Source organism: Oryza sativa, chromosome 3 (genome assembly GCF_034140825.1).
Source record: "Oryza sativa Japonica Group chromosome 3, ASM3414082v1".
In the NCBI taxonomy this organism is placed as follows: Eukaryota; Viridiplantae; Streptophyta; class Magnoliopsida; order Poales; family Poaceae; genus Oryza; species Oryza sativa.
This window is the reverse complement of record NC_089037.1, coordinates 1,116,278-1,136,352: the sequence shown is the minus strand read 5'-3', so window position 1 is coordinate 1,136,352 and position 20,075 is coordinate 1,116,278. Positions and strand designations below refer to the sequence as shown.

At 40.9% G+C, this 20,075-nt stretch overlaps 3 protein-coding genes across 8 annotated transcripts; all 3 read left to right on the top strand.

The window, feature by feature from the left end:
• Positions 1 to 1,412: 1,412 nt before the first annotated feature.
• Positions 1,413 to 3,692, top strand: LOC4331432 (heavy metal-associated isoprenylated plant protein 30). Its single transcript, XM_015773340.3, has 3 exons — positions 1,413 to 2,007; positions 2,574 to 2,649; positions 3,029 to 3,692. Exons 1-3 carry the CDS (start codon positions 1,819 to 1,821, stop codon positions 3,343 to 3,345), a joined length of 582 nt encoding a protein of 193 aa, XP_015628826.1. The 5' UTR covers positions 1,413 to 1,818; the 3' UTR covers positions 3,346 to 3,692.
• A 1,181-nt stretch (positions 3,693 to 4,873) lies between these two features.
• Positions 4,874 to 8,886, top strand: LOC4331431 (tobamovirus multiplication protein 3). 2 transcript variants are annotated; one of them, XR_001544035.3, is made up of 12 exons: positions 4,874 to 5,311; positions 5,576 to 5,666; positions 5,759 to 5,811; positions 5,909 to 6,001; positions 6,080 to 6,151; positions 6,723 to 6,795; positions 7,073 to 7,118; positions 7,361 to 7,424; positions 7,507 to 7,560; positions 7,636 to 7,713; positions 8,453 to 8,595; positions 8,758 to 8,886. XR_001544035.3 is itself a non-coding variant. In XM_015772464.3 (11 exons), exons 1-11 carry the CDS (start codon positions 5,183 to 5,185, stop codon positions 8,543 to 8,545), a joined length of 846 nt encoding a protein of 281 aa, XP_015627950.1. In that variant the 5' UTR covers positions 4,874 to 5,182; the 3' UTR covers positions 8,546 to 8,886. The 2 variants fall into 2 exon arrangements, 1 of the variants encoding a protein (XP_015627950.1); XM_015772464.3 differs by having other exon boundaries at positions 8,453 to 8,886.
• Positions 8,887 to 15,683: 6,797 nt separating this feature from the next.
• Positions 15,684 to 19,421, top strand: LOC4331430 (uncharacterized). 5 transcript variants are annotated; one of them, XM_015773157.3, is made up of 6 exons: positions 15,684 to 15,835; positions 16,683 to 16,800; positions 16,885 to 17,256; positions 17,960 to 18,413; positions 18,679 to 18,760; positions 19,084 to 19,421. In XM_015773157.3, exons 1-6 carry the CDS (start codon positions 15,794 to 15,796, stop codon positions 19,285 to 19,287), a joined length of 1,272 nt encoding a protein of 423 aa, XP_015628643.1. In that variant the 5' UTR covers positions 15,684 to 15,793; the 3' UTR covers positions 19,288 to 19,421. The 5 variants fall into 5 exon arrangements, with proteins under 5 accessions (XP_015628643.1, XP_025879839.1, XP_025879837.1 ...); XM_026024054.2 differs by having other exon boundaries at positions 15,748 to 16,044; XM_026024052.2 differs by having other exon boundaries at positions 15,748 to 16,044; positions 16,140 to 16,800.
• The last annotated feature ends 654 nt before the right edge of the window (positions 19,422 to 20,075 follow it).

The following is a 20,075-nucleotide window of genomic DNA, read 5'->3' as shown; positions in this document are numbered from 1 at the left end:
TTTAGGTTTAAGTTGCTTAATTAGTTGGCATAATGAGGACGAGGCCATAGCCGAAAGAATTTGCAGCTGCGCTTATTATAATCATCAGATAAGGCAGGCACTATTCTTAACAGTTTGACCATTGAGGCTTCAAATATTTCATCATGTAGGTGAGATCAATCAAATTAATGGACTATAGCTTGATCACATAGCACATGTTCGCCGCATGAATTCCCGGCACCGCATGTCAAGTTGCACTACGTTCAATTCGATTACGTGTAGCGCATTTCCTGATAAACGCATTGCTGGAATGCTAGTAGTCACTAGCTAATTAAGCATACGTGAGCAAACGATTCGACATTAGTTTTTGCACCGAGGTATGAACTGTGACCATCCTATGCTAATTCAGCCACTAACAACTGTTTTAGCATTGCCAACTTGTCTTGTCAACTCAATTATTTCACAAGAAAAAAAAAGACTACCTAAGATAGCTAGATGCTCTGATAAAAGCACTATTATTGCATCAACACTGTGAGAGGTTCCAAAGCTGGAATAAACACGGCAGCAAAATTCAGAAACCAAACAGACAGGATAAAATTACACAGAGAAAGCAAGGAAAAAATTCCTCTGAGAGTCACAGAGATTGCTAAGTTAAGAGCACATGCAACAGTGGTGCATGCCCTGCGTACAAAAGCTTGGACAGAATAAGCACAAGGCATAATATCATTGAGGGAGGCACGAGCTTTGGAACTCGTTCCAAAGCGACACTGGCTTGAAATCTGAAGAAGAGAAGAAAAAAAGAGTCGCGAGATTTTTTAGAATATTTCAGAGAACTTTGCCTTTCCTCCCAAACCTGACATATATTCCTCCAACAAACACTTTTCCTGCCTTCTGCACCACTTCTCTCAGCCGGTCAATCACTAAGCAAACACTTCGTTTTTGCAGAGAAATCAGTCACTAAACACTCTTGATACTAAACACTTGATAAGCCTGCATTTACATAATCTCTTGTCTCCCACGCTTTGCAGTGACAGTGTCTCTGAGTGTTTAGTAGGCGTTGCAATCGAGCGTGAGTTTCGAAAGGGAAAAAAAATGACACCTTGCATGCGTGATTCTGAATTTCCGACCATTGTTCTGTTGTTGGACAATTGGTATTGTAATTTGTAAAGAAACATGAAGAAACGGGAACGCTGAAATGTGAACTTCACCAAAAGACACTCGCTGCCATTCGTGTCCGTTCTGATGCAAAAAGGCTAGACACGAGCATCATTCGCCAGCTCATTTCCCTGCATCTTGAGAATACTCGTCTCTCTTTTTCTAGCATAATTAGTACTTACCTGTAACAAGATTCCAAGGATTAATCCACGGATGATGTGGCAGAACAGGTGTACTGGATCAATCCTACGCCCTTTCCTCACAAACCGGGGGCCCCCTTTCACCCCCATTTCAAGCAATAAAATGAGGGGGAAAGGCAAGGGTTCTACACTACACTGCCACTGCAACACCCTCTTCTCCTCTTCCTCCCCCAAAAAAAAGCCTATAAAAAAGTATAAAACCATTGCACCATCGAGCAAGGCAGTAGCAGTGATCGAGGAGAATAAAAGCAGAAGTAGTAGCAGAAGCAAGAAAACACTTTGAGCATTTTTGTTTTGTTCTCCTTGCAGTTACAGCTGAAGCAGCAAGCAGAAGATTAACCCTCTTGGCTAAGATTCAGGTTAACCTGCAGCGAGAGGTTAGCTCAGCTCAGCTTAGCTTAGCTTAAGCTTTGCTCGAGCTTGCCGTGCACTCCACTGTCTCTTTTCCGGTGGTATAATTTGGTGCGGCGGTGAGCTGCCGGCCATGTCGACCGTCTCCTCCGCGCTGTCGTCGTTCCTCTACTGCTGCTTCTCCCCCACCGGCGGCCACCGGCACGGCCACCGCGCCGGCGCGTACTACTACAGCAGCCACCCGACGAGCACCAACACCTACTACTACGAGGGTGGCCTCGCCGGACGCAGGATGGGCAGGAGCAGGCCACTGTCACTGCAGGTATTTGTTCTTCTTCAGCTTGCTCGTTCGTTCTTGCTTTGCTTGCTCTGTTCCTCGCTTCCTCTGTTTAGCTATGCTACGCATGCAGAAGACGGACATATTCTTTGTTCAGATGAATACGTATTTGCAAGCTAGCTTGTTTATGCGATATTGCGATTGCGACTAGTCGTGTTCAGATTATTCTCCTCAGATTTTTGTCCGCCACTTCTGATGCTGTCTCCTAGCTTAACGCTAATTAATTTCCTAGCATATGCTCGTAGCGATAATCTGTGCTGCTGTGCACGTTGCTGTCTAGAACAGCCCGCGAAACCAAGCTCATGCATGCGTGCGAAAAAGAGAGCGATAAAAGGTTGAAGGAAAAAAAAAGGGCAACTTACATAGGACAAGGGAAACTTTTCCCTCGGCTTGCCGCATGCGCCGGTGTTGGAGACAGTAAAAATGTACTCGTACCAGTAGCAAAATACTACAGTAGGTGTATGTATCATTCATGCGTGCGATTGATTGAATTGCTGCATGCGAGTACATACAGTAAAATATGAACGGTTGTCTCCTCTGTTTTCCCCCAGACAGTGGAGCTCAAGGTTCGGATGTGCTGCTCAGGCTGCGAGAGGGTCGTGAAGCATGCTCTCATGAAGCTCAGAGGTATAGTTTGCAAATCTCAATTATCATAAAAAGTTTTTGAATCTTGGCAACTAAGGGTTTAGATCAATTTGTTGTGACAAATTTTTTTGGCAAAAGTTTTGGCGGTAAAAAATTTGGCATTGAAGTTTTACTAATTGGTGCATAGATGCATGGTAAAGTTTTGTCATTTTACTAGCAAAGAGAGAGAGAGCACGGCTCCCAACGTGCTTTTTTGATAAAATTTGCTACTCTAGACTTCCAAATGACAAATGTTAAATTGCCAATTTTTACTACTATGGCTTCGATTCATATTGATAAAAAGTGCTCCAAAACAGTATAACTTTTGTCATTTTGGAGCAACTAAACATGGCTTAATTTGGTGAAATTTGCATGCATGTAGGGGTTGATTCGGTGGAGGTGGAGTTGGAGATGGAGAAGGTGACGGTGACGGGGTACGTGGAGAGGCAGCGGGTGCTGAAGGAGGTGAGGCGGGCGGGGAAGAAGGCGGAGTTCTGGCCAAACCCAGACCTGCCGCTCTACTTCACGTCGGCCAAGGACTACTTCCACGACGAGGAGTCCTTCCGCCCCAGCTACAACTACTACCGCCACGGCTACAACGGCGACAAGCACGGCCACCTCCCGGAGCCCCACCGCGGCGCCGACCCCGTCAGCAACCTCTTCAACGACGACGACGTCAACGCCTGCTCCATCATGTAAAAAAATTCCCATGCCCGCCTCGCATTGCACGCGTACTACTACTACTACTAGTAGCAGTGAGATCGATCGAGTGTGTGTGATCATCATTGTGTGTTCTCTCTTGTGCTCGGCGCCGTGGTGACAGGTCAGGTAGTGTGCTGTGTGTCCATGGAGTAGTAGTAGTAGCAGATGCTAAAGTCAGTCAGTCAGTGTGGCAATATCGAATGAGTAGTGGCGCCCTTTACGGGTTACACAATGGAAAGCCAGGCTCTGTGTACGTACGTACTCTCTGTCGATCTGCAAATTGTCAATGGGCCCGAAACTAAAGCCAATTGATCGAATATCGTTTTTTAAAAGTAGTATTTTTTTGTTTCTAATATACCAACATCGTATTGATGTCTCTATTAAATACTACTAGTTAAATTCATAAATATGGATAAATACTGGTTAGTAGGCTGTGTTTAGTTCCAAAGTTTGGATCTAAACTTCAGTCCTTTTCTATCACATCAACCTGTCATACATACACAACTTTTCAGTCACATCATCTCTAATTTCAACCAAAATACAAACTTTGCGCTGAACTAAACACAACCAAAGTTTGAAATTGGAGATATGTGACTGAAAAGTTGTGTCTGTATGACAGATTGATGTGATGGAAAATGACTGAAGTTTGGATCCAAACTTTGGATCTAAATACAGCCGTAGTTAAATTCATAAATATGGATAATTCTGAGAATCGGGTTTCCATGGACAATTCATGTGATGATGTTCCTCCGTGTGAGTATAGCAACGAATGGGATGCCAGCCAGGGTATCTTCTTGTGCTCGTAGCTATAGCTAGCAGCAGCTAGGTTTGGTCGTTGGTGATTGTGGTTATGCCAGTTTAAATATTCTCCACTGCTGGCTGCATCTGCACGATGATTTGATGGATAGTACTACTCCAGCCACCACAGAGAGAAAAAGCCTGGGAATAGGACGGGAGCATGATGGTGTTCGTGGAGCCTGCGGAACATACACCAGGCCACCAGCTGCCAAAACTCAGCCGCCAACAATAGTGACCCTAAAATTAAAAGGCTTACTACTAGCTTCGAGCTCTTCAGTTCAAAATTGAGGACCGATTTTAGTTACAAACTTTTTATTTGAACTTCTAACTTTTTCATCACATCAAAACTTTTCTACACACACTTCTAACTTTTCTATTACATCATTCCAATTTCAACCAAACTTTCAATTTTAGTGTGAACTAATCACACCCTGAGTTCACTCTTCCAACTTTATCAGATATATAGGCACTCGATTCAGAAATTCCACTCTCAAAAATCATAACACACACGAACGTTTGAGCATAAGAATTCAATCTATCTTTGAGGTTTCAAACTAAAATCAGGTGGTTTTTGTGGTGTTCATGTATAAGCTCATCTCCTCACGTTCTACTCCAATTCACGTGTGTATAGGCTGTAAATTAAAAAACTAAAATTTCGGCCCATATGTTTACATGGGCCGTGACGACGCCTCGAGTAGCATATTGGCCTGAAGCCCTGAACACGGATGAGAAAAAAACCGGAAAAAACTTGGCCGATCTCCTCCTCACCGCACGGCAAAGGCTCCTTTCCCCTTTCCCGCAAGGCTCCCACGCTGACGAAATCGACGCCGATTTCCCGAAATCCCCAATCCCCAATCCAGAATCCACTCGCTTTTCGATAAAATTTCTGTTGATTGCGTCGAAACCTTCGCAATCCTCTCGCACGCATCACGCCTTGCGCGCCGCATCTCGTAGCCCTGAATTTTGATTTGATTCTGCTGCCTCCGGCGCGCCCCTGATTGGCGAGGAGGTGGTGGTGGTTGTGGTGGGTGCGGCCATGGCGGCTTCGACGGCGGCGGCGGTGGCACCGGACTGGTGGAACGACGTGAACAACTCGCCGATGTGGCAGGACCGCTCCTTCCACGCCCTCGCCACGCTATACGGCGCCGTCTCGTTCGTCGCGCTGGTAAGCCCTAGCCCTACGGGACACGTTAGAATCGATTTAGGTTTTGAAAAACATGGGCTAATAATAGGGGAGGATATTGGGTCGTGTAGCCGAGCAGTTTGGAAGTTTCGTCTTTAATTGTCTCGATCGAGGGCTTAGATTTGATTTAAGCTGATGTTTTGTGCGGGAACTTTGTAGCTTACCGTATGCTTGAATTGTATAGTGATGGAGACATGGGCATCAGTCTCATTTGAGTCGTTTGCACTTTTGGGAGAATTTTTGCAGGTCCAATTGATCAGAATCGAATGTAGAGTACCTGAGTACGGATGGACGACACAGAAGGTGTTCCATTTCATGAACTTTATTGTGAATGGAGGTGAGCATACTTTTGCACTTTGCCACTGCTTCATTGATACATGCTAGCTTTTTCGGAACTTCAGTTTATGATTTTGGACTGGTTTGTTTCAGTGCGGTCAATCGTGTTTGTGCTCCGACGAGATGTGCAACTTGTGCAGCCTGAGGTTTGTGGGGGGAACAGTTTATGTTTCTCTGACTTGTTTCTGCAATTTTTTTCGAAGGTGCAAAGTAGGAATGATGCGTAACCATATGGCATTGTAGGTATTTCAACATGTGCTCATTGATTTTCCGGGGCTTGCATTCTTCACAACCTATGCTCTGTTAGTGCTCTTCTGGGCTGAGATTTACTATCAGGTTAGTTTTACTTGGATATATTTTGGTTTTGTCCCATGGGTGTTTTTGTTCTCATTGGTTCATGATGGCATTTGTTAGGCACGGGCAATGTCTACTGATGGGCTCAGACCAGCTTTTTATACAATCAATGGAGTGGTCTATGCAATCCAGGTGACTTTGCCATCCACATTTCTTACTGTTGATATAATTGCTTCTCTCTACAAACTCATACATGAAACTCATTATCATGACAATTGGAAAACTTGTTACTGGACGGATCATCCATTGATAATGTAAAGTGATTGGATGAGTCCCAATTGAATTGTTATGTTTGATAGTATGCTATCAGAAAAAAGGTTAAACAGAGAAAATAAAGCAAACACTATCATAAAACCCTCGAAATAAGTTAGTTAGCGTAGCATGATTCCAACTGACTAAATCTTGACTGCATAATGTACAATTACTCATCATTGCACAAATAGTTTATTTTATTGTGGAGACAATGATGGCTGTTAGCTTGTGGGGACTCCCTGGATGTACACTTTCTGTTGTGCTACATTTTGGTGGGCATGGATGTCAAATTAACCTACCACTTGCCATTCAGAGCATTTTTCAGTGTGGACATGTTCACAAATTTCTACCGTATTGAGAGCATATTTCAATACATAGAATTACACAAAGTTTTGCTACCTTTCCTTTTTGAAGTACTTTTGGAATGATCTGATCTTTGCATGATTTTCAGATAATACTTTGGATGGCGTTGTGGTGGAAACCAGTTCGAGCAATGGTCATCTTGTCTAAGATGTTCTTTGCAGGTAAATCTTGTGTAATTTGCCTTGTCTTGCAGTTAGTATGGATTTTTTATTTTGAATGAGAGCTTGTGGAAATCATAGCTGGAGATAGATGGGAAAACTATCTGATCATAAGTTAAAAAAATTCTCGCGTACGTTTAGTTCCTCACATCCCCTAAATATTAATGAACATGAAGGAAATACATTGAGTCATGATAAACCAGGCGTAGTGCAATTTTGAGTTTTCTTGTTATACATGATAATTTATCATTTATTCTACTAATACAAAGTTATTTGCCAGCGACATCTTTATTTGCTGCCCTTGGATTTCTTCTCTATGGAGGGAGGTAAGCTGTCCTTGGTTTTCTTATTTTTGTTGTTTTGGGTGTTTGTCTTTTGAATTATGGACAAGAAATTAGTATGCTTCTGAAGTTATTTCCCACATGTTATGTCCATGAGCTTTTGTATATTGGATTATTTGGAAATTGGAAGTAGGCATGCCTGGGTGGGTGTGCAGTTATTGGGTACTGGTTGCGGTGATTCTTTTCATAGCATGTTACTTAGTGTAATTTTGTGGTTATCTTTGTAGGCTATTTCTGATGTTACAGCGTTTTCCAGTTGAATCAAAAGGAAGGCGTAAAAAGTTGAATGAGGTACTATCTTTTATCATTGGCTTCTATTCCAGAATTAATACTTTAGATAATTTGCATTTCTAACACATCTACTTTTTCATAGGTTGGATATGTGACAACCATATGCTTTTCTGGCTTCTTGATCAGATGCGTAATGGTACGTCCTATGTCAATATTATGTTAGGGAGGTCTTCAGACTTTAATTACTCCACTTAATTAGAGCATCTTACAGATGTGCTTAAATGCGTTTGATAAAGAAGCCGATCTTGATGTTCTGAACCATCCAATCCTAAACTTCTTCTACTACTTGGTATGTCTTCCTGTTCACTTGCTTTGTACTCAACCTTGTAGTTTTATACATTGTTTTTGTTTATCTCGTGGCATTTATATCTTGATCTCCTCTAATGTCATTGTTGTTTAATGTTAGAGGCTCTGTGTTGGTCATTTTAATTTGCCATGTTCGAATGTTCACATCGAGGAAATCATTTCTTACATAATTTTAACTGGTGTCAAACAAGGGATAATGCTAGAATGTGATATAGACTTGTGGAAGATATGTTTCTTTTGCTTGTTTTTACCCTGATTGGAACATGGGGCACATGGTGGGTATGCTGATATCCTAATTAAGTGATTGTGTTTACAAAAAGAGCTGAACTGAAATTCTGTTGGGAATGTGACTCAAGGAAAAATGGTTTTGCTACATTGTATAAAACAAGAGAGGAAACTAGTGAAAGCTATTTATTTGGCAGAACACAGAAATTGTATGTGCTTATCTGTGCATAAGCATTCCAAACTATAGCATATTGATTTTGCCGAATGAGTTTACAAAATGCTTTTGCTGTTGGAGTATATTCAGATTGTATGAAGTAATTGAGACTCAAGACAGTCACTGCCATATTTATTTGCTTTTGTAAGAATGGTCATTAAAAAATGGCTTGCCAAGAATAAACTGCAAAAGCAATTTCTTTGTCGTGTTATTTTGAATATGTCTAGACCAATAATTGTACTTACTGAGTGCTTGTTGATAGCGTTCATTTTCTCTTTGGCAGTTGGTTGAGATTGTACCTTCAGCTTTGGTGCTGTTCATATTAAGGAAACTACCACCTAAACGGGGGATCACACAGTACCATCCAATCCATTAGATCAGTCCAGGGATCCCCAATGTGCCCTTGCAAATTGTTCCTTCAAACTGGTGAGTACAGAAATGTAAATCTTAACCACGGATTTCTTTGTAGGTAGGTTGCTTGGTTTTCATGTGAAAAAAGCTCAACAAAAATTCTGGGATATATATAGTTTGTAAAAAGTCTAACATCCCGTCATCCCAAATTCCTGCAATTGCTGTACTGCGACCCAGGAGTATTCTGCAACTACAGGTTTTCTTCTGTAAACTGAAGGACAAATATGCTTTGATTATTTGTTTGATTATTTGTAATAATGTCAGCTTTGGTTTATTGTTCCTGGTAAAAAGCCCCTTGCACGCTTCCTCCTGACTCCCCAGTGGTACACATTGTTCATTACTACCTTTTTTTAGCCTGGACAATACTGGGCAATGTTGTGTTCCTTGGCAGAGTATTTTCCCTTTTACACCTTCCTGTTCACTGGATTGCTTATACAAGCTCTGATGGGCCTGGATGTGTAGTAGACATTGGGCCTCGTTAACATCTGTAAACTTGAGCAACTGATATTCCAAAGTTGATCATAGTGCGGGAAGTCTAGCAATGAACTGTTGAGAAGAGAAGATAGATCCATGTTTTGCTATCAAACATTGCAATTATAGGTTTTGCCACCCAAAAGGTATTTACATACATAATTTGCTGAGTTTTATGTATTACTTTTAGTTTCCTTTGTTTTCAATCTGGAGATCATTTTCAAATTGATCATTAGCTGAAACTGGTAGAAACAGGACAGATGTGCTGAGCCCTTGACATTCAAGAAATTTATCAAATTTTCATCACCCAGTTGTCAAATATGTTTGGGTGGGTATGAGATATAGGCACCAGATTGATTCCAATGAACCAAAGCCAGTTTGGTCGAATCCCTAATAATTGTCTGATCAAAGAAAGAGAGAAAAAGAGAACACATCGAAGGTGACGAATCATGAGTGAAACCGCCGTTAAGCAAATCATATTACGAACAGTGGCAGATGATCATATAATAAGGAGTAGCAAATTCTAGAGTTGCAACCTTCGAGCGACAAATAGGCCTAAGGAGGTTGGAGAAAATTACGAACCTCCAGGTACAAGTTACCAGTGTTATTAGTCCTCTGTCCGTCCCAAAATATAAGAGATTTTGGACGGATGTGACACTATATCCAAAATCTAGTGTCTTACCCGTCCGAAATCCCTTAGATTTTGGGATGAAGGGAATACGTGGAAGGAACAAATGAGTATATGAAAGAAAATGAAAGCACGCACCTGTCAATCAGGTCGACAGCTTGTATATACCGGGAGCATCAAATTCAGAACCACACGAACAGGTTGTCCAATTGACAGCAGAGGAATGGAGACTTGGAGAGGGTATAAACAAAGCTCATCTTCATCTTAGGCCTTAGGAGTGCATTTTTAGAGGCTTCTATTCTGACTGGTAGCTGTGTGTTCCTGTTGGGAATATCTCAATCCAACTGCGATTCAACTCCCAATCTAACTGCCATTTCCCGTTTCTGTTGGGAGTAGTAGCGTTAATGACGTTGGACCAGCCCTGCTGGACTGTTTATGAACTATTGTACGTCTGAATTAGTAATTCCAACTCTGCTTTACTTGTCCGGACAAACTCTGACGAAATTCTTGTAAAGATCTTGTGAAATTTGAACATTCCATATTTCCATTCTACATCTACTACTGCTACATGCAACACAGGATTCTGGTCCAAGACAGTAAAATGCTTGGATGCTCTCTCGGATGCCGGCAGGGGGAAGGGATCGGCAGGACGGGCCCAACAGGAAGGACTCGTGTGCAGACACCGGACAGAGTGAGAGATTGCTGTGCTTTGGGCAGCAGATGTGTCAGTGTTTATCCATCCATTCCTCGGCTACCTTTTGACAGCAAGAAATGGATCTCCATAGAAACCGCATGGCCCCAGCGAATTCAGCATCCACGGATTCTTTGCTTGGATTTGATGTTCTTCTTCTTCTTGTGCTATGCTCTCTCCTTCAGGCCATCCATCATGCTCAAGTCTGAATACTGAATCCATGGCTTTGGCTGATGCTGTCATCCATATAGTGTGTGTGTGTGTGTGTGTGTGTGTGTGTTTTAATGCATGATTCTTTTATTGAAGTGCATTTTCTGATGAGTAGTTACCGTGGATGATTGACTTCTAAGCAAGTGCGGAGTTGGTAAGTTGTACCACAGACAGACAACACGTATCTCATGTACAGTACAGTTCAGCAGGGTAACGTAGTACCCTTGCTAACCAGGGTCGACAGGGACTCGCAGTAGTTGTAAATGGGACATATACACTGATAGTGGTACTGTTCATTCATTGATTAACGGCTACACCTACACCTTTCCTTTCAGAAACATTATTGTGGTCATGTTATTAATTATAGAGAAAATTGCAAAAACCACCCCGAAAGTCACTTGAATTTTGACATTCCACCCTATAAGTCATTTTGTTGTAAATACCCACCTGCTACTAAGTTTTGTTTCAAAAACCACCCCAATGCGCACGTGTTTAACCGAATCAATTCGTTATTGCTGATGTAGGATTACCACAGGCTAAGCTAGCCAAGTCAATCTTGTCTAAGTGCTTGCATTAGACTTATTTTCCATATTTGATTGATTTTTTTTTTGCATATAGCAAAACTCAGTGCAACAATGTTTAGGCTCTCGTCAACAATTTTATATGTGGAATCTCACAAAAAATGTATCACGAATACTCTAGAAGTATTTAGTTTTGGCAAAGGCCATATTGATGGCTCACATTTTATAAAAATATGTTGATTCGGTTAAGCATATGTTTACCGGGGTGGTTTTTGCAACAAAATTGAGTAGGTGGGTGGATATTTGCAACAAAATAATTTATGGGGTGGAATGTCAAACTTCAAATGACTTATGGGGTGATTTTTGCAATTTTCCCTTAATTATATGCCAAAGTAGCAAATTACTCCCTCTGTTCTAAAAAAACTCTTTTTAGATGCCATAGCAACGGTCACTTAACACATTATTCAGGTAATGTTTTTTCCCCAACTGTTTTTACTGAACTGATTAGTGCTAACAAAACGAGCGGTAACTCGCCGGTGATATATTTTTCCTGGCTGAAGTATGATGCTTTACCACTGAATTACATTTGGGGAAAATGGCCTAGCTTAGAGTAGCTTAGCAAACATCCACACACAAAGGTGAAAACCTACAAAGACAACCCTGCACGCTTATATTTTGGAAAGTAGTATGTAGTGGTAGTTGGAAGATCACCATCCAGAAATGCGTTGAGCTCCCAACTTGGGACCTATGCGTTTGCAGGAATTAGTGGACTATGGAGGTAGTTGGTGCCGGCCGGCCTTACACTTCTTTTTTTTTTTTTGAACGAATGCCGGCCTTACACTCCTGAATTTGCTACTCCCTTTAAATTTCGAATTCAGACGGCATGGATTTTGATTATAAATTACCACTAGCTCGTAGCAGATGGTTCTTGGCCACCTTATCCATGATAAGCTTATTACTGCATTTTTGTGCCTTCTGGTTGGATTCAATCTGAAATGTGGCTAGAGTAGTTTATTACTCCTATGTTGCTTGATCATTAAAAAAAGTACTCGGTTAACATTGGGATCATCTCTAAACTAAATTCCATTGTCCGTAATTTACGTAGTAGGCTAGTAGTTGTAGCTGAATTCATTGATTAGCTCTCATATCTGTTCCTGTTTATCTGATGTACACAGTTCATTGCCATTTGTAAACATCAATACTTTGCCTAGAAAACACACCACAACTACACTTCTTCTAATCGGGACAACTAAGCAAAGCCACCCTTTTTGGTCAAAGTCATGTATTGCCTATCATTAGGTGATTGCATAATTACATGAACCTAACCCACTGATTATCCTATGATGTTAGCCATGGAAGGAGAACACTGACCAGGAATGCGAAACAACAGTACTAGATATCAGCAAGTTGAGCATTTAGCATTCTTATCTGTGCTTCCCACTAAGAAACAATTAGGCATCTTTGTCGGAGCAATTTATGCTTGATTAGCTGCCCATGCAGATCCTTGTTGTCATTTGTCAGGTAGTAGTAGAACACGTCCACCTGTTTCTAAAGGAGGACAGAATTTTTTCTTAAAAAAAATTGCTGACATTGAAATGCTTTTGCTACCAGAAACCAAGAAGGCAAGAATAATGTTCCCTGAGCTAATGTTTGCACGCCCAAAAATTAATCATACACCTTTGGAAAAGGGCGTGCCAAAGAGCATGAACCAAAGAGCAGGCATAAGTTTTTGTTTAAAGAAGATACGGAACATGAACAATATATGGAAAATGGTGTAATAAAAATACGTTGCATAACATTTACGGGAGGAATTGAGAGGGTGAAAATGGCATTTCCTTTTTACGCTAGGAAGACAGTCTCAAAGAAGTTTGCAACCGACGAAAGTGCAAACAAATACCATTCCCTTGTTCTAAAATACATCATTCATCCAAAAATCTAATCTAAGGTATATTTAATTTTTTAGTTTTTTAAATAAGATAGGTATATTTATAGTTTATATGTACCGAATTAAATTGTTAACTAAAACATAAGAAGTCATTTTAATACTTATTGGTTGCATGCATGTAAGTACCCTCTCCGTCCCACTGAACAAGGCACGCACACATTTTAAGATTCATTATAAAATTAAGATTTATTTGATAAATATTTCATTATAAATTAAGATTTATTTGATAAATATTTCATTGGATTGATATTTGAATTTACTTTCATATAATTGTGATTTTGTTACTATAAACATCGTAGTATTTAAGAATTTCAAAGTTAAAAGTTAGTTTTAAAAATTGTTACAACTTTGACTGCACCTCAAGCTTAGTCAGTGGAACGAAAGGAGTAGTTTCTTGATTTGTCATATGGTAGATGAGTTTTTTTTTCTTGGTCTTGATGATAAAAGAAATATATCTTAAACTTTTAAATGGAGAGAGTATATTTATTTCTGAAGACTTTGATAGAGAATAAAAAACAAAGATAAAAGAACTATATTACTCTTTATTAATTGTCCCGATTGATGATAGTCGGATGGAGGTTGTCTAGATACGAAACAATCCTTTTAAAATAAAATTTAAATACTAGAAATAGTTATATTTAAGTGATCAAAGGGTGGTAACTTATATCACAGGGGGAAACTTGAGAAATCAAAAATAGAAGGAATATTAGAGATATACAAACAATATGTCTCTAACTTAAGCATTGAGTTATACTCCATTTATCTCAGTATAAATATGGCCTAAAGATAAGATATACGAACAACGGAGTATTCTCGTAGTTCTGAAATATGTGCACGGATAGAGTTGTAAACGAAAAACCCGAGCATTGTATTGCAACAAGAGCCTGGACGCTGAAGCATGTGCCTGCCTACTGGCTAGGGCTGCACGTTGATGTGAGCCCCTAGGGTTCTCCGGTCACGTCTCATCACTATATGACACAAATATTTTCGTCCTACCCAAGTTTTCTTTCACATATTAATGGACTAATAATTAATTAGCACGTCACTCAGATTCAGAGATTCAGATTGCCCTCCACACGTGCATCTCCTGTCACAGTGTCACACAACTCGTAAAGTCTGTTGGATTAAGTAGCAGTAATTTGTTAGAGCTGCAGCAATAATTCAGTTTGTCTACAATTATTTGTTGGAGCTGTAGCAGTCACTCAGGCCTGTTTACTCGAACTAAAAAGTAAAGCTGGGTTTAGTTCCAAACTTTTTTTAATTTTTTTTAATTTTTTCATAACATCAAAATTTTTCTGCACACAAATTTTCAACCTTTCCATCACATCGTTTCAATTTTAATTAAACTTTTAATTTTAGCATGAAAACACACCCTAACCTGAAGAAGTTTGGAGAGCACGTTTGTCTGTCTCGCTTGCTTGCTGCAATGGCAAAGTTGTACGGCTCGAGATATTGCTACATTCAGGCCTGTTTTCTCGCTTCCAACGTCGAGGCATGCGTGACAACTTCGACTCCTACCTTCAGGCACGCTCTTACTACCTCTGTAGTATTTTTTTAAAAAAAGAATCAACTTATATTCGTAGTTAGAGGTTGACTTTTTAATAGAGAGTACGTCCAAAATATTGATTACCTAAAAATATCAATTATTGAAAATGAAATAAGATTCAAACAGGGTCAAGTAACATAGGAAACATATGAATGGCAATAGAGCACCTTTATGGTGCTTTCTACGGTATGATAGTCCAGATTTGTTAGAAGAGTTTCTGACAACCGCAGTTTCTCCCAAATCCAGAAGCTCCTCTAAACAATTCAACATTTTGTCTAGATTTTTTTAAAAAAATGTAGTTATAAAATTTTAGAAATAAACTAGAAACGAAAAGCTATAAAGCCTAACTTTTCTATATTTTTAAAAGCTAACTATAAATTAATTGTTTCTCACAAACATATCCTCCATCAGAGTATTAGTATTATCGCAGTAGAAGTGATATCATTTTCTGCTATTAGCAAAATATTTTTTACTAGTAGTTGATGTGGTAGTATGATATTAGATTAGAAAAAAAACGGCTTAAATTAGTTCTTTTACCCATTAGAACATTGTAAAACACTTCACGGCAGAATTGGTATATATATGGTGAGCATATTGCTATCGATAAAAATGCCTCATAAAAAATGCTTGTGTAATTTGCTCCAAATCCAAGCACATTGCAACAAAAAAAAAACTATTATCCTATTATAGACTAAATAATAGTCTTTCACGAAACAAGGAAGAAAGGATCCAACCAAATCAGCACTAAGGCTGTGTTCGCATTCACCTTTTCCCATCCCCTTTCCCTCGTTTTCCGCGTGCACGTTTTTCAAACTGCTAAACGGTGTATTTTTTGTAAAAAGTTTCTATACAAAAGTTGCTTAAAAAAATCAAATTAATCCCTTTTTGAAAAAAAATAGCTAATACTTAATTAATTACGTGTTAATGGACTGCTCCGTTTTCCGTGCGCAGAAGTTGGGTTCCCATCTCCCCCATCCGAACTCAGCCTAAGGGAAGCCTTAATTAATCAGCTTAATGAGCCCCACTACCACTAACCACACTATAATACGGTACAAATAGATCATATATACACTAGCATAGCACGAAATCGCAAAGTCCACTAACATCCCACTCCCCCTTCCAAGCTTCTTGTCTCCTCTCCTCTCCCCAACTCCCACGCCATCTCGCCACCACCAACCGATTCAGGCCGCGCACGCCATTAATGGAGTACGAGCGCATCCACGGCCCCCCGCTCCAACGTCAGGTGGCCTCCTCCCCGCGATTCCCGTGTGAATTTGCTCTTTCTTCCCGGATTTTTCGACTTTCTTCTTCTTCTTGGTTTGCTCTTCTTCTTTCTTGGCGGTCTGCACCCATTCGGAGTCCGAGCTCATCTCCGAGTCCATGGCGCCTCTCGCCTTCGATGGCTGGAACTGAAATACTAGGCATTAGCGCCACTTATCTTGCTTCGATTTGGTAAATTTTGCTCGATTCCTTCATCGTGGAGTTGTGCTGTTCTTCGTACTGGAGGTGTGTCCTTTTTAATGATTGCTAATATTCTTGGAAAGCAGGCACGCCTGCCATTGCTGAACTCGATGTTTTCTCATCGATTGGTCGGGATATTGCCGTTGATAGATTCCCCTGCAGTGCTCCTTTTCGTCTCTTCCATTCTCCTCTCAAATTCGCCTTGACATTTTGGTCGGCACTGTACTTTTGTGGTGGTGGCCACTGGCCAACAATGTTCAGGCCTGGAACGATCGCCTGTGTGGCTAATTCGGCGCGCATTTTGCTGAAAAGTTTGCGGGCTTTTATCCTGTTTGCTGCTCTACCGGGTCACTGCTCTGCCAGTTTTGTCTCAATTTCTGTGATGCTTTCTGTGCCATAGCTTTCAAATGTTGGCTTTGGTAAGGAGGGGATTGAGATAGGTTGGGTTATCTGAGTGCACACTTCACTAAAAAGTTTGGATCCTTTTGTCCATTCTGCTGTGATTCCGTCGGAATTTGGCAATTTTCGCAGTTAATTTTGCCTCATTTACTGATTTGATTCACCACAGCTTTCCCCAATTTCTTTCAGCTTCCACTAAAATCTTTCCTTCTTTCCTCTTCCTGCTCCAGTCGGGTGGATTCTCCCCAGCTAAGCTACGAGCAATGCTTCTCGGACTAGAGAAAAATCAGCACAACGGGGAGGACACATCGCCTGAGGCCAACGATTCCGGCGAGCTGGACGACCAGAGTAAGTCCACTACCCCAGAAATGGTGTTGCACAGCTCAATCATTCTCATTTACGGATTCACCAAATCGCTAATTGCGTCAACAGGGAGCATGGAGTGCTCCACCTCCACCGAAATGTCGAGCAACAGTGGCCACAGATCAAGAAACCGAGCTCAGGACGACGACAGCTTCGACTCCGAGAGCAGCTCGTCGGGCCCGCCGACGGTGAAGAGGCCGGCGGCGGTGACCGCCTTGCTGCCACCGTTCTCTAGGCCGACGCCGTCGAAGTGGGATGATGCAGAGAAGTGGATTTCTAGCCCCACGGCGAACCGCGGTGGCCGTGTGGGGAGTGCAGCTGGGGCTGCGCCGAAGAAATCGGCGCTGGCATTTCCTGAACATGTAAGCCGGCCTCCAGCCGTTGCTAAGGTGGTTGCTGAGGTCCCCATCAACACTGGAACCTTGGTGAAGAATTCAGTTGGTAAGCAAGAAACTTCACCATGCCTTTTTTAATTTCCTTTTTGTGCTCTTGAATATCTTAATTGATAAGGATTGTGGATTTGTGGTGTAATCAAGAAGTTTTAGATGATGTTCTAGTGACCTGTGAGAGCCACATCTGTGGTTTGGTGTGACTAGAATTTCAGCCTATCTTTGTCTGCAAGTTAAGAGGTTGAATTAGCATTTCTCCTGATTGTTTGTGATGTAGTCTGTTACTGTTAGGTTGAACCAAGTATTGTTCGGAGACTCGTAGTGTTAGGTAGGCAAATTTGAAGTGGAGTAGAGTGAATTGAGAAGACACGTAACATTGTGAGTAGCCGGTGCAAAAAGGGTCTGAAATTGATGTTTAGCTGTTTTTCATGACAGGAGGAATATTATAATTCATATACAAATTTGTTAAATATAAAATCAGAAAGCAAACAAATCCATCTGTTTTCATTAGATAAACCTGCTTATAAGTCTATGTGCCTTATGTATCGCCCATTTAAATGAACAGTTCCGGTATGTTGGGTGAATGCCTATTCCAGGGATAGTTTATCTTTCACTTACTAGTTGCTATAATTCAAAATCTCTCTGGCTTATACTTCTTAGATGACAGCAAATAAATTTTGTTTCCTCTATGCTTCTACCTTTTGTAAAATTCAGTATGCCACTGACGGAAATGTCCTGTTCTATTTTGTTTGCAGCTCTCGCACAGCCTATTTCATTTAATCCTGCACAAAGTGCTTCGATAGTTGATGAACCAGCTCCTGCAGTTAGGTCTGTTTCGATGAGAGACATGGGCACAGAAATGACTCCTATTGCCAGCCAGGAGCCCTCTCGGACTGGGACTCCTATTATAGCTTCTAGTCCAACCTCCTCTCGGACACCAACACCACAACGTAATGCAGAAATCAGTATTGGTGAATTTGGTCCAAATAAGATGGAAATGTCTGAGGAGGAACTACAAATGAATACAAGAAAGGAAATCATGGATCTTGGCCAACGGCTGGGAAAGACAACTATAGCTGCATGGGCTAGCAAGGAAGAGAAATCTACAACAAGTTTCGCAAATGTCATAACCGACAAGGCTGTAGAAATCGACAGAGAGGCTCGTGCTGCAGATTGGGAGGAGGCAGAGAAAGCAAAATATCTTGCAAGGTGTGTGCTCATTCTTGGCTATCTACTAACAGATACTAGTGAGCTTGTAATGTGATAATTCTCAAATCAGGATTAAGTAGGGAAAACATGCAAGCTTGCATTGATTAATATTAAGATTTAAGAACAACTAGGGTAGCCCATCTCGTAGAAATATAACGCATGGCAAGGAAATCAAAACTTCATATTGCTAGGCTTATCTGAAGAATTTGCACATTTCCCTGACAGCATGTTTATCTTTCTTTTTTCTCCTACCCTGCAATTCTAGGTTTCAGAGGGAAGAGGTAAAGATTCAAGCTTGGGAAAACCACCAGAAAGCAAAAATTGAAGCTGAAATGAAGAGGATGGAGGTAGACCATCGATCTCCCTTTGATTATTTTGATGATGATACCATGTATACTCTTCAACCAGGCCAATATATGCAGTTTCCTAGTTTTTATCACTGGATAAAATAGCTTCAGTAACTTGTCAAAATCATTAAACTTTCTCTGCAAAAGGGCTAGGAGTACATCATTAGCACCAAAAGTGTCTTATTCTGCATTGGAATGGGACTGTTTATGAGTTTATCTCATGACACATCTATCCAAGTCCAAGACACAGAATTGAACAGAAACCCAAGAAGCTTCAGGCAATTTCAATTTCTGACAATCACCTACCTCTGACTGAATTGCAGGCAAAGATAGAGATCAAGAGAGCTCGCGAGCAGGACAGGCTTTCGAGCAAGTTGGCAGCTGCAAGGCACAAGGCAGAGGCGAGGAGGGAGGCCGCTGAGTCCAGGAAGAACCAAGAAGCAGCAAGAACTGAAGAGCAGGCGGCTCAGATCCGGAAAACCGGGCACATACCTTCCTCAATCTCCTGCTGGTGCTGGTGCCTGTGATTCTTCACTCTGCCATGATCATCTGTTATTTGGGTAGAAGAAAAATACTTGCTCCTTGCACGACCATGTAAAATATTCGCTACTGGTTGGTTCATCGTTCAGTGATCAATGCCAATGAGTCGCCATTTTTGTCCTCTCGATTTCACTGATAGAATCAGGGCGTATCTACCTGCATAACTACTCCCTCCGTCAAAAAAAAAAAAGACAAACCCTGGTTTCCGTGCTTAACGTTTGATCGTCCGTCTTATTTAAAAAAATATGAAAAAATTAAAAAGATAAGTCACGCCTAAAATATTAATCATGTTTTATGATCTAACAACAATGAAAATACGAATTATAAAAAAATTTCATATAAGACGGACAGTCAAAGTTGGACACGGAAACCCAGGGTTTGCCTTTTTTTGAGACGGAGAGAGTATATATTATTACTCGTAGCGACGACGAGGAATTAAATCTCGCTGTTATTCAGAGTGCAGCGCGATCAAGCCTGGTTTCGATTGGGGAGGGGGAAATTTTAGGCTGTGTTTAGTTCCACGCTAAAGTTGAAAGTTTGAAGAATTTGGAATGATGTGACGGAAAAGTTGAAAGTTTGTTTGTATAGGAAAATTCGATGTGACGGAAAAGTTGAAAGTTTGAAGAAAAAAAATTAAAATCTAAACAGGGCCAGGGCCTGACTGTTTTAGAAGAAAGCTGCCACTTTTACCTTGTAAACCCACGTACACAAGCCATATATGGCCCGGATGGACGGATGCGAAAAAAGCCATATATGGAGATGATATAAAAGGCTA